Source organism: Cervus canadensis, chromosome 13 (assembly GCF_019320065.1).
Source record: "Cervus canadensis isolate Bull #8, Minnesota chromosome 13, ASM1932006v1, whole genome shotgun sequence".
Taxonomy (NCBI): Eukaryota; Metazoa; Chordata; class Mammalia; order Artiodactyla; family Cervidae; genus Cervus; species Cervus canadensis.
The window spans coordinates 39606114-39619940 of NC_057398.1; the positions used below are offsets into that span (position 1 = coordinate 39606114).

The 13827-nt window shown below is 37.7% G+C and overlaps 1 protein-coding gene across 9 annotated transcripts in view; it reads right to left on the reverse strand.

Annotated features, from left to right (window-relative positions):
* Positions 1-1986: 1986 nt before the first annotated feature.
* DNM3 (dynamin 3) overlaps positions 1987-13827 on the reverse strand; it is a 619318-nt gene continuing 607477 nt past the window's right edge. For 5 of the 9 annotated variants that reach the window (XM_043486192.1, XM_043486186.1, XM_043486183.1 and 2 more), the window contains one exon: positions 7188-12338. In XM_043486192.1, coding sequence (XP_043342127.1) covers positions 12269-12338 — 70 coding nt within the window. In that variant the 3' untranslated portion in view covers positions 7188-12268. The other 4 variants (XM_043486188.1, XM_043486190.1, XM_043486187.1 and 1 more) reach the window with 4 other exon arrangements.

Below are 13827 nucleotides of genomic sequence, written 5' to 3' on the forward strand. Positions count from 1 at the left end.
TCCCGAAGATCCTGAATCACCTCTGAAGAACTGTACTTCTTCAGCTCTCTATCCAATATCGAGGGGTGAGGAGGGTGGGAGAGCTGAGCAAGGGTATACGATAAAACACAGAAATGGTATGAACAATAAAGAAATATGAACAAACCTCTAAATAGTTTAATTTTACTCCAGGCTTCTTCCCACCCCCACTGCCCTATCCCGTCAGTCCCCTTTCTTCTCACCAGTCTAATGTGAGGATGCAGCCATACCTGTTGGTTGAAGAGATGGATTAGGATTGCCACGGAATCATTTCATTCAACTATGACTTAAGTTTTACGTTCACATGGTCATCAGGTCAATCTAAGTTTTTAAACATCTAAATGGTGTACCATCGTACATAGAAACAAGTTCAAATTTAAGACAGTAGAAAAATACCAAACACTTAAAAAAAGAAATGAATGGATGAAAACCTTCCTGTTGACAACCTCTGTTTGTTTGGGGAGATGGTGTGATATAACCCAGGAACTCTGGGTCTGTTGGGATGAGAATGCTATCAAATGAGAATGTTACATGATAAGAATACTGATTTAAAAAGTTAAATGTCTGGACGGAAGGTGAAAGGAAGGGCAACAGACTGCAAGCTGTGTGGTAGTCTGCATCAATTCAGTCACTCTGAGGTAAAGCTGAGCTTTGGTTGACCCTCTGCTTTGGTGTCTTTGAATTTCCTTAGTCACCAGCGCTTCTAACTCTCAGTCACTGGACCTGTGATGCAAATACACACTGATGTGTTAACATGCAAGATGAAAACTTTCACCTGAGAGATAAGCTGGTTTCTTTCTTTCTTTGCTAAAGCAAGGCACGTGGAGAAGTGATCCAAGAGGAGATACTTTAAAATTCTAATATAGACCAAATAAATATTCAAAAAGAAAACTCTGACTTAAATCTCAAGCCTGTAGTGGAAGGCTTCAGATCACATATTTGGCAGGATAAACTATATTACCTTAACAACTTATTGACCACAGATGTATTAATTCATCTTTTGTTACGCAAGCATTATTGTTCTGAGTGTTTCAACAGTCATTTATATAACAAATCACCAGCCACAATATTTGTTTCTACAAAAATCTCCCAGTCAATAGTGTGTTAATAATAATCATTTTATTTGGATAAGTCTTTGGGATTTGTTTTTAAAGATAGCTTAAAATTTCAGTGTTGAAATTATCATTCGAGGATTAAGATATAAAAAAAGTTCTCTTCCTGAAAACTCATAAAGATTTTGTTCTTCCAGCACTTTACTGACATCATGAGGAATCTTCTCAGTGTGGCAACATTTCTTTGCCTTGTACTTTTACTCAAATGATGTGTTTTTTCCCCTGAACTTGCCAAATAGAATATACGAGGTTTACATGTTTCAGACCAAAAATTTCCCCCATAATCTGATATATTTTATCTGCATAATCTTATGTACTTTATTGCCTAAAAAACAATGAAAATATGAAAAATGTCTTCAGTTCAGTTCAGTCGCTTAGTCGTGTCCGACTCTTTGTGACCCCATGGGCTGTAGCACACCAAGCTTCCCTGTCCATCACCAACTCCTGGAGCTTGCTCAAACTCATGTCCATCGAGTTGATGACGCCATCCAACCATCTCATCCTCTGTCGTCCCCTTCTCCTCCTCCAAAATGTCTTGGTGCAATAATAATAATTAATGAGATTCCTGGGAGCAGACTGAATTTATTCAGTTCTCTGTGTCTTTTCTAGACACCCAAGATTTTTGCTTCATCTTTCACTCTTCTATTGGACAGCCAATTCAACTGAAGATCGATTACTATTCTCCACCAAATATCATCCTAAATCTCAATGCTTTAAGAACTTAAAATCAGTCATTTCCAATTGAAGCTCCTTTACATGTCAAATTATGTATTTTTCACCTTACCTGGTTTTAGTTGAAACAAACTCCTATTTTAACTTGGATCTTCTTTAGAAAAAGAAACGGAACACACTTCATTTTTTATATAGAATAAACTTTGTTTTTATTATAGACATGGATCAAAAATAAAAGTTTCTATGTACATATGACATACAGTGCAAATGAAAGGCTCTTAAATGCCACAGATAGACATGCTGTCAGACGCAAAAGGAGAGGAATGGTGGGGATTAGGATGGCCGTCCAGGAACTGCAGGAGGGGGTCGCCTAGTGAAAACAAAACAAAATAACAAAAAGAAACACACAGATGCAGAGGAAGGAAACAATGTTTAAACCAGAAAACAAATCCAAATAAGAGCATGCAAAAATAATCCCACAAAAATCAAACTTAAATCAGACAAAAAACATGCAGACATGCAAGGGAAATGAGAGATCATGTGGCATAGTAAGCAGCTCCTGGGATGTTTCCTGGCTACCAGTCATGTGCTAGGAATGAGCCATTTGAGGCCACTCCAAACCTGTATTATTTTGTACCATGGAATGATATTCATGCAATCATATTCAGGAGAACTGGGAACAGTACCAGAGCCACATACCTTTATAACTTGAGTATTTGTTTCCCAACCCTGATTTTGTGACATTCAGTTATTTTCAAAGATTTCAATAAATGTGAAATCTCCACAGGGGGAGAGGGAGTTGATATAGCAATATGACAGGGGAAATTTTTTTTTAAGATGAGGGTCAGTAGAAAGCAGCAAGAGATCAGATAAGCAGTGTAATCACAAGATGGAAAATATCAGGGGTTGATCTTGGAGAAAAGGATTGGCAAATGAGAATTTCCTCCAGGTGAAAATCCTGATGTGATAGCCTTTCTAGGCCCAGGTAAACTAGGAGGCTATATCTGGTTCATGGTGACATGAGGATTTTGTAAAATTTCTCCTTGACTCCGAGTTAGGTGCAACTGAAGCTCTGATTTATTCTGAACTGGGTCCAGGGTAAGTGAAATTTGGTTTGCTGGCTCTTTCTCTGTATCCCTAGCCTGGCTTGCATCTTGTCAGGTTCACGGGTTGTGAAAGAAGGGTCCAGAGATGTGGTTAGTTTTGACATCAGCCTGTCTGGATGATGGGCTGGTAGAGAAGATACAGTAAAGGCTACACAGCAATGCACAGCTCTGTAAGTAGGAAAACAGCAGGCCAATGAAGCTTTCCCATGGGTTTCCTACAAAAGTCTACATTTAATTTCCTCTTTCTAACCCAACTGGTAATGAGCTCAACATTACAGCAAGCCATAGAACTGTGAGGTTAGTTCAGTACCCCGCTCCCTGTGGGACTTCTTTTTGGCTATTCCTCCAGGTGTTCAACAACATACTCACTTCCATCTTACTTCTGTAACACTTCAGTGAGTGGAGCAAGGAGGTCTACAAAAAAACAAAAACAAAAACAAACTTCTTTTTCATCTTCTATAAGATGTTAATGGAGCCAAGCTGACCGGGGTATTTCTTAGCAGCAGTGAAAAATGATCTTACCTTTCCTAAAGTCCAAGACCAATTTTTCTTTGGTCCAATTTAAGCTGGCTGCACTTAAGGAGGCCTCCCATCCATTTATATGATGAAGAACTTATTATGGGTCCCTAACCTTTCAACTGTGGGGGGTCTCTGCAAGCCTTTAGCTTTAGAGATCCAGGTAATGGGTATCCCTAGTGTTTTTGTGAAGAAAGTGTAATTAAATTCCTGTCAGACTTGGTGAGATTTATCACCTGCCCAGCAAACAGAAACTATTTTTGAGTTCTGAAGGGGCTTTAGAACACTTTAATGACCTCAGCAGGGTGGGGAGGTGAGCCATTAAACTGAACAGCAAGTCCACAGTGCTGAAGGGACATTTTGTCAGCATATGCCAAAACACTTTCCTGTTTGAGTTTGGTGTTCTAGTCCAGAAAGCGTCAGAAGCTTTATGTCTTGGAATATATTTCATGAACAGCTAGAATGTTTGCTTCAATCATCAGAGAAATGTGTATATGTTTATCCCCTTAGCTCTTTTCTTTCCTCTTCACTCATCCTGTATCTAACTTTCCACTCATTGCCAAAAAGGCATCCTTGGTGATGACACCATACATTGACTCAGAGCTATTTCTAGTAAAGATTTTGGCAATTATTTATTTATTTTTTTTTACTATCTCTTTTCCAGAATCTTCTATATCAGGGATCCCCAACCTCTGGGGATATAATGACTGATGATCTGAGATTGAGCTGATGTAATAATTAGAAATAAAGTGCACAATAAATGTAATGCATTTGAATCACCCTGAAATCATCCCCACCCCCTGAACCTCTGCCTTGGTCGGTGGAAAAATTGTCTTCCATGAAACCGATACCTGGAGCCAAAAATGCTGGGTACTGCTGCTCTATGTTACTTAACACAATGCTGAAATGCTTGAAGGCATTTTCTGAAAATATTGGGGCTTTTCATGTGAAGGGCAACAAAGGAACTTTCTATTGTTACTACTTCTAACAATTGAAACTTGAAGTATTGAGTTTGGACTACTGAATGGGGATACTGAGTTGCTAACACTTTTGAAAGCTCATCATGCCAGCATTCACTGTACAAGCAAATTCTCCCTAGTCAAGATGATCATTTCAGGTTATACCTCCTTAAGTTTTCTGAAAATAACTTCAGAGAATTGTTTGGCCAAAACAGGAAGTAAAGGGGCAGGAAAAACTGTGTGTGGAACAGGGGCATAATTCATATATACATAAAAGACCCCATTATTCATAAGAATGATGAATTAACCACATTCTCTTGGATCTACCTCAATGCTGCAATCTGTTCTTATGGTGACATTCCTCTGGCAAGAGCCCTGGGAAGTCCTTCCTTATAACTTTGTTCTCTTCTGTTACAATCTCACAAAACATGCTCTGCTTGTTTCCTTTGCCCATCACTTAGATAACTTCACATCCCAGAGAAGTGGGTGAGTCTGAAGGCTTGGGAAAGTGAGACAAGAAAGGTAGTAAGAATAGGTGTTCTTCTCAATGTTTCTCTGATGATCTCCACTTCTAAGTCAACTTAGATCTCTCCCTTCACAAGAATACATTAGGGGTAATATAATTAATTCAAAAGAGTGGAAAAATTGTCTTCCACAAAACCAATCCCTGGAACCAAAAAGGTGGTGGACTGCTGCTCTATGTTACTTAACCCAATGCTGAAGTGCTTGAAGGCATTTGCTGAAAATACTAGGACTCGCTCAGTATCCCTCTCTCAGGTAATTACGTGACCCCCAATGTATTCTTGTGAAGGGAGAGATCTAAGTTGACTTAAAAGTGGAGATCATCAGAGAAGCATTGAGAAGAACGCCTATTCTTATTGCCTTTCTTGTCTCACTTTCCCAAACCTTCAGTATTTTCTCTCACTTTGGAGTGAGAGAGTCAAAGTCATAATGAAAATGATCTGAGTTCTCCACAAGGCTCCCTAGGACTCATGGCATGTCTGTCGCTATCTGCTTTCAGGCCTCCTGCTCCTATGTGACCTACCTGGTTGGTTGGTCAGACCCCACTGTGACAAAGCACCAGAATACCAGGAGGATGGTCCTAAATTGGGATCTCTGGTTACGATGACATTTTATTGTATCACCCAACTTTGTGTTAGTGATGGTCTGTACTGGGAAAATCTCACTCAATGCATTTGCCTGATGCAAAGAGCTGACTCATTTGAGAAGACCCTGATGCTGGGAAAGATTGAGGGCAGGAGGAGAAGGGGACGACAGAGGATGAGATGGTTGGATGGCATCACCGACTCAATGGACATGGGTTTGGGTAGACTCCAGCAGTTGGTGATGGACAGGGAGGCCTGGTGTGCTGCGGTTCATGGGGTTGCAAAGAGTCGGACATGACTGAGTGACTGACTGAACTGAACTTGGTCTAAAGCCACTAAAGCAGTGTTTCCTAAGGCGTGTACCTCAGAACACTAGTCCTGTAGTATAGTTCATAGATGCTCTATGAACAAAGCATTGACGTGGAGAAACATGGAGACACTAGCCCTGTAATCTGATATGAAAGATTCTGTAGAGTCTTCTAGAAAAGAAACCTTTAATTTTTAGTCATCTTTTCCCAAGTATATTTAATCGAGAGGCCCTTGGTATATGAATGTGTAAAACATTAAAATCCCATGGAGTGGACTTTGGGAAACTCCAAATTAAAGTTGTAGTTTTAGCCAACATCTCTTGCCTGCACTCTCTAAGTATCAGGCTGCCTCAGTGTGAAAGAACTCCAAGAAATGGCCTTAAAAGGGGCAATGTCAGGTGTGTGATGAAATGAGTACTTCCCATATGAGATTTAAAGAGTGCAGCAGAAAAACAAGAATCTTGAAAACTAATTTGGCAGATATTTACATTGATGTCAGAACTATTTTAAAAATACAAATGGAAATCTGCCAAACAGTTACAATAAGGTCCTTTGGTTTTGGTATTTCTATCAGGAACAATTCTGAATAAAGAATCATGCAGTAAGACACATACAACACAAGGGCATAGCAGGATTCGCATCCTGACTCTTTCTTCCATTAAGAGGCTTCCTCTGAAGACACTGAAGGATCCTCTCACAGAACATGTATAGACTTGAGAAAGAAATTACAACAGGAAAGTGTGAATTAACCCAACAGTCTTTCCAATTCATCTTTCCACAAGGAGTCTCTCCGGAACATAAAGGGAAAGTAAATCAAAATTTCTCCCCTCCCATTCCCTTCTTACAGAGTCTTTCTCTATTCTCTGGAAATTCAGCTAGGACAAGGACATGTGTAACTACTGAACACTCTTCCATTCTCAATACTGGGGAAACAAAAAGGTTTAACTTCTCCCATCAACACACCATGAGTAAACAATGGAGGTCAACTGTTGAGTCAGAAGCTCAATTACTTTCTGTAAGAAATGCCTTCTGTAGACCTAGATTTTCAGAATCACTTCCTTTTCAATAGCTAAGTGTTGCAGTGCTTCTTGGCAAGTGTCACTCTGCACAGTTCAGCAGCCTAAGGTTTGTGTCCTTTAACTTAGTAAAACAATAACTTCAAGTCAGTAGTAAAATGTTTCCCACTCTCCTGCCTTTGATTTGTTCAACTTGCTCCCCTTAAAAATCTCATTCTTCCCCAAATTAATGACAGTAATGCCAAATGCTATCATTCTTCATACTGGTAATTCTGTGACAACTGGATTAAAAAGAGTCCTAAGTATTTACAAGTCAGATCTTCCTGATAAGCATAAACATGACTCAAATATATACAAGAATGAAGAAGGGGGAGTCCTTCAAATGTTATCATTTATTTCAGGTTCAGTAGTACAGCTTCACATTTTCACAATAGGTACATATGACCTTCTAGAATGATACAGGACTTAAAGGAAGTTGCTTCAAAATGTCCATTCACAGAGTCCATCCATATATATCAGCATTAAGAAATCCTGAAAGTGTCAAGAAGACAGTGGAAAGTATTCTGGCTCAAATTAATTAAAGAACTGACACAAAAGGCAAGATTTTGCTTCTGTACACTCCTTCTTAATATAAAAAAGCAATAAAACGAGTTTGATTTTGAAAAGGGAGAGAAAAGAAACATAGGCAAGCAAAACAAAGGCTATACATATGAAATTAAACAGAAATCAAGTAATGGTGGAATTTCTGATTGGGAGGATCATTTTTATCAAATTGACAACAGACAATGCAAGAGATTAGACAGAATAATTTTACAGTTAATTTAAAAAACATTACATTAAGAAATCAGAGGGTAAAAATAAAAAAGAAATGAAGCCTTGAGCTGAGCCATGTGTAAAACGTCAGACCAGAGAGGTGAGAGTGTGTGTGTGTGTGTGTGTGTGTGTGTGTGTGTGAAAGTCGCTCAGTCGTGTCTGACTCTTTGCGACCCCATGGACTGAAGCCTGCCAGATTTCTCTGTCCATGGAATTCTCCAGGCAAGGATACTGGAGTGGGTTGCCATTCCCTTCTCCAGGGGATCTTCCCAATCCAGGTCTCCCATATTGCTGTCAGGTTCTTTACCATCTGAGCCACTACGGAAGCCTAGACAGGTGAGAAGTCTCACCAATATACCAATATGAACAGGTCTTAAGACAAACAGGAGATTCTTCCTTGAGTTCCCTCTCTATTGTTCTCATATATACTGACATTCTTACACATATATACAGATAGCAATGCATATACAACATATGCTTCAAAATCTTAAAATTTCACAATATAGAACACCACATAATGTTAAACATACCAACTAGACAGGATGACTGAAGATTAAAAGACACACTTGAGCTTTTGAGAAAGGAATGAGCGATCTAGTGAACCAATAACTGTTTCTTGGAAACTATCAACAGCCTCATTCACATTAAACTGAGTTCATAGCTTTCAGTCCTCTTGGTGAAATAATATAAAACTCATGGCTTGAGTCTCAAATATTATCTTCTTTCATTGAGTTCTATAGTTCAAAGACCTACAATTTAAGCTTTATTCTCAACGTTAAGGAGATTCCTGTCAATTTCAAATAATTATACTGTCTGACAAATGAAAAATGTCTACCTGAAAAAGTGAATAGATGACTTGCCTTTGAGGTATTACATAACTTCTTCCCTGCATTTTAAGCAATTATTCAGAAAAATCCACTATTTGTATTCTGCTAGATCCCTCTAAAATTTTGACATTTACCATAGAGAAAAAGATGACTATATAGACCAACTTAGCTGTAAAAGATTTAGCTCAGCAGTCTAAGAATAATTTTTATAATTCTATCAGCGATCTTAAAGGTAGGTTTACAGATCTTACACTTACTATGAGCTAGCTATATTGGCAAAGATAATTTCTTCTTTAAGAGCAATGTTGTGAATTTAGATGTAAATGTCTGTAGATTATTATTATTTTTTTTTGCCTGCAGATGTTATTCTACCATGTTGTCATGGAAATTCTGAGCCTTGTGCCTCTCAGAATGAATAAAATACAAAAAAATTTTGTACACTTCATGTATGTTTGGGAAATGAACCACTGTTATCACGTATTATGGCAGATACTCTAAGGCTAACTCTTGTATTAGCATAGTTTAAAAAATAATTCATACTCACACATACAAAGCACATGTATACATATTTACACCCATACATATACATATATACACGATACACATACAATCACATTCATGCTCGTGGCATTTTAACAAGTAATTTTAAACCTACTTGCCCAAAAGGGCACAAAATACACGTACTTACACAAATTTACTATGTATATACTATACACGTAGTCTGTATAGAGACACATGCATAGAAAGTATGTGTGTACACAGAAAACATCAACATTTGTCACATACTGGTATTAGGTCCCACTTCATACTTGAGAATTATGGCTACAGTCTATACTAAAAAGTCATAAAATGAATATATATGACTACTCTTTAATTCTAAGGTCAGAAAGCTTATAGTTATATCACAGGAACTTGGTTTTATTATCATGTTTTGGAATAGTGTTCGTATCTGAACAAGTAGGCAATTTGCTAATTAAACAGACCCTACTGCTCTTCTATGTTACAGACTACAGCTAGAAGCAGTATTCAGAGGAGTCATTTTGGTAGATGACGTCTGAAAATGTAATGTATCTGTTCTAAATCAATACTATTTCAATCATCTGTCCACAACTGAGTTGATGGCAGGTCCAATTAGTCAATAAGCATGCAAGATTTAGCATGTGACAATAAAATAGATTTACCCATCAAATAAACACAGTTTATTTTTCAAAATCCTAAAATCACTGTATGTTTTATTATACTAGACATGATGGAGCTACATCTGTTGTTCAGGCAACATTGGAGGAATCAAGGGAAGTTACACGAAAGACCTGAAGTGTATGGGGAACACTTAGAAAGCTCAGTAAGTGACATTCCCATCTAAAGGCCTGAGATGAACGCTGTCCTCCAAACTCTGCACATCCTAGAGCTTGTGACTTCACTTACATTGACATCTCCTTTTAATAGGATGCAAACCTTTTGGGAAATGGGATTAATACTGATCACATGACAGAGTACTGCAGTAAAGTGAAAATATTTTCCAATATGATGCTGAAATTCCAGGAGAGAGGCTGGGTTCTATTAGAAATAGCTTAGAAGTAAAATAAAACAAAAATGTACACACAAGATGAGACAACTGAGACAGGGAAACTGTGGGGTTATAAACCTAGAGCAAAAGCCAAAGGTGACAAATGCCATTGTTTATGACTGCATAAAACCAGTGCAAAGAAACTTGGAAAACAAATCTCCAATTTTCTTTGACATGGTTTGTGCTGATCTAAGAACACACCAGTGGTTATCCACAATATTTTCCTTTAACCAAAGGAAATTTTTGAAATATAGAAAAATGCAAAACCACATATAGCACAAAGCCAAACCCTGAAGTATACAATCCATTAGATGCCTATTTTAGCGAATTCAAAGGAAGAAGCAAAGGGAATCCTAAAAAGAGGAAATTTTCTGAAAAGATCTCACTGTAGACTATTCCTTTTACTTAACATATTTCCACTCAGCGGCAATGCTGTTTTATAAACATGGCATGTATTTTGCACCTCTGTTCCATTCACAAAGAGTTAACTTTTTTCCAGGAGAAAACATAAGATATGAGAAGATTTAAGGTGGCGATTTAGGGTGGAGTTCTTTATACAATCACTTGTAATTTAAAAGTTGAAGGGCTCTTTTTGTAAATCTTGTATTCTCTGGTTTCTGAGCGGCATAGTTTTAACCCTTTAGAATAAGTTCAAAACAACACCATTCACCTTGGCAAGTTCTCTTTTTAATAACGGTTAAAAGTTTTTACTTCATACTTTACGGGTGTCTGCTTTGGGTATAAACTACACAGGAAATTAAAGTTAAGGTAATGTACAAATCATGTTTGCTGCTTTCAAAGGGAGACATTTCAGTTGGTTAACCTGATTTACTTCTGCAGAACATGAAATGGTGTCATGGGACACAAATATGCAGTGAATATTTGGTCTGCTGTCTGGGGACAGTTAGCAGACAAAATTCCAGTTGCCTTCTGGCCGTTTCCTACATGCTAATCATCTACTCCTAGGTAGTCCAAAAGTCAGCCTCGAGACTGAACTATTAACCCCCAGGCTAAGCTGCACGTGTAAATTTTAGAAATGTTAGAGTTTGCCAATTTGCTTTAAATCTTGATGTCTTAACTATTTTTTGGAAGGGCCTGGAAAGAGACCCTGAAGTTGTTTGACTGCAGGAGCATGAGCTCTGCTCTTAAACAGGGGCATCTTTTTTTCCATGCCAGGTCCCATTTTTTAAATATGGCTATCCTATAATAAGGTTCAGGATTTATTAAGGAAACCTAGAATGGATAAAAAGTTAAACTGTTTCAAAGGTAGGCTAAATTTTTGCATTAGGGAATTACATATTAGCATGGAAAGAGAGGCATATTTTTGCTCTAATTAAATAAATAGAATGGAATTAGTGTCAAAGTGTAGTAGTCAGTCATGCCTAAAACCAGATCAATATAAAAAATTAAATATTTTCTATGCTAACCTACACTGTAATCTGTGAGGAGGTAAGTACATAGGTGAATAAAGAAATTACATTTGTCCAGATACTTCTTGAGATGTGATATTTTGCTTCTTCCTTAAATTCTGAAACTAACTAGCCAAATTTGCTGACTGACTACCAAAAGGCAAGCTTTGATTCACTGTTGAATATGCTTCTAGACCAAAGCAAAAACACGCTGGCATGAGAAGCCTTCTAGAGCAAGCAATGCATTAACTTTTCCTTTGCAAACAACTTTGTGCTTCAGGAAAAATTGTATTTTTAAGGAATCTTAATTTTAAAAATTACTTCCTAGCAGTTTTATGAAATAAAGAGGAAGGAGAGAGGCTCTAAACAGGTAATCCTGGAGTAGGCAGACACACTTATAATAGACAAAATAATTTCCATCAGTCAAAACAGAATGCAGGAAAATAAGTATATATCATTTAGGTCTAAGCCCACCATCTCTTATCTCTTAAGAATTATACTGAATGGGCTCTCTGGTAGGTAATGTGGGAAACCTGTCAAAGCAATTTCAAATGTATGCCAGGGTAGGCGAACGGTCCACAAAGCAGAGGGCTGTTATACAACCTACTTTGGTCGATACAACATACAAAACCTTAGAGAGTCAGCAGTTTTCAACAGTCAAACCCCAGAAGTTTGACATACCATGAGCAATGAAGGTGAGTGATGAATGCATTAGTCAAACTGGTTACTTGCCTACTGATGTCCATACATGCGACTACTCATGATTTACTGCAACAGTTATCAAATATTTTGCTTTCGTAAAATTCATTAGTAATTAACTGCCATGCCAGACACTTCGTTTAGTCTAACAGGGAGGATTCTAGTGGACGGATTATAGTGGGACGAGTTGGTGATGGGGGTGGTCTCCGGCTAGAAAGAGAGAAAGAGAGAGGTAAAGAAACAAGTAGGGTAACGACTAGAAGGTTATCCCAAAGATACTGAGAAAGAGCCATCAGGCACATGCTCATGCACAAACAGGCTAGCAGGAATGGCTGCCATCTGCAATAACTTAATACTGTCACTTCTCATTCACCCAGCATTTTTTAATGACAATGAGATATTTTTCATACGCAAATCTTTCTGAAAACTGAAGTCCTCCCTCCCAATACTAATAAAAATATTAAATCACTTAAAAGCCATCTGAAAAAAAAAATAAATAAAAGCCATCAGAAACGCACTGCATATTTCTCAGCCAGTAGAGTATGCCCACTCCAGGAACTAGTAAGGCCTCAGAGACTAAAGGGGGTTTGAATTTTTTTTTTCCCTTTATGTAATGTTCTTCCTTTTTTTTTTCCCCTGTCAGGATGCTAATTATCACTTCTCATTGACCTCAGCATTAGCTTTTTCCAATATATTCTATATTTTACTTCTAATTTACTGGGTACTAGAAAATCAGAAAATCAAGGTTTCTAGAGTTCTCTATAGTAAGCATAAACAGGCTCAGGGTGAGTGCCTGAGTAAACTGCATGAGCTCTGGCTCCTAGTTTGGGTCCTATAAGTTTTATTTTTAGTAACAATATTGCTCACTTTCTGATTGGTAATGGTGTTTCTAACAGCTGAGGTTTCTAAATAAATAAACTTCATATAATGATATATTACTGTATCTGAGAATCTTCAGCTTTATACCAACTAATATTCTTTATTTCTTGAACCCATACATTTATTTCCTAAATGCATTAATAAGCTTTTTATGTGTGTACTTGACTTTACACGTCATATCTCAGAGGGTAATGTTTATAGCCAATGAGATTCAACAAGTTCTGCAAATTGAAACTTTTCTTCTTGATAAGACTCTCCTGTTGATATTTTTCAGAAAGAGCCCTCCCGCCTCCTTTCTGGAATTACTGTCATGTCATGAAATTTTCTTCTTTATTGGACACACAAAATTGATCCAATCAAATACTCTTTCTCAGGATGAAGGAGTGAAGTTAGAAAAGCTAAAGAAAATGGTTATGCAATGTTAAGAATTACAGAGCTATACGATAAAATTAGATGGTCAAGGAAAAATCAAAACTAAAGAGGTATCATTGGTTAATGGTAAAAGTACCGACTGCTTAAGCACAAACTCATAGATCTTAATGGCGTTTCTTTTGCCTCCGGTGCCTGAAAAATATCGGAACTGTGGAGGAAAGGTTTTTTCTTAGGAAGGTGCATGCCAGTTTAACCTCTTACACTAAGTCTTATCACTTAAGCAGCACTCAGTTTTTCAAAGTGTAACTACAGATACTTTATATGCACAGTATGGAACTAAACCAATTCCTACTAGCTGTTTAATTTGGATAAACAAGTAAGTCCTTTTCCCGCAGAAAGGCTACCGGCTAGTGTGACCGCCAGAAATGTTTTGGCAATTTCCTGCTGG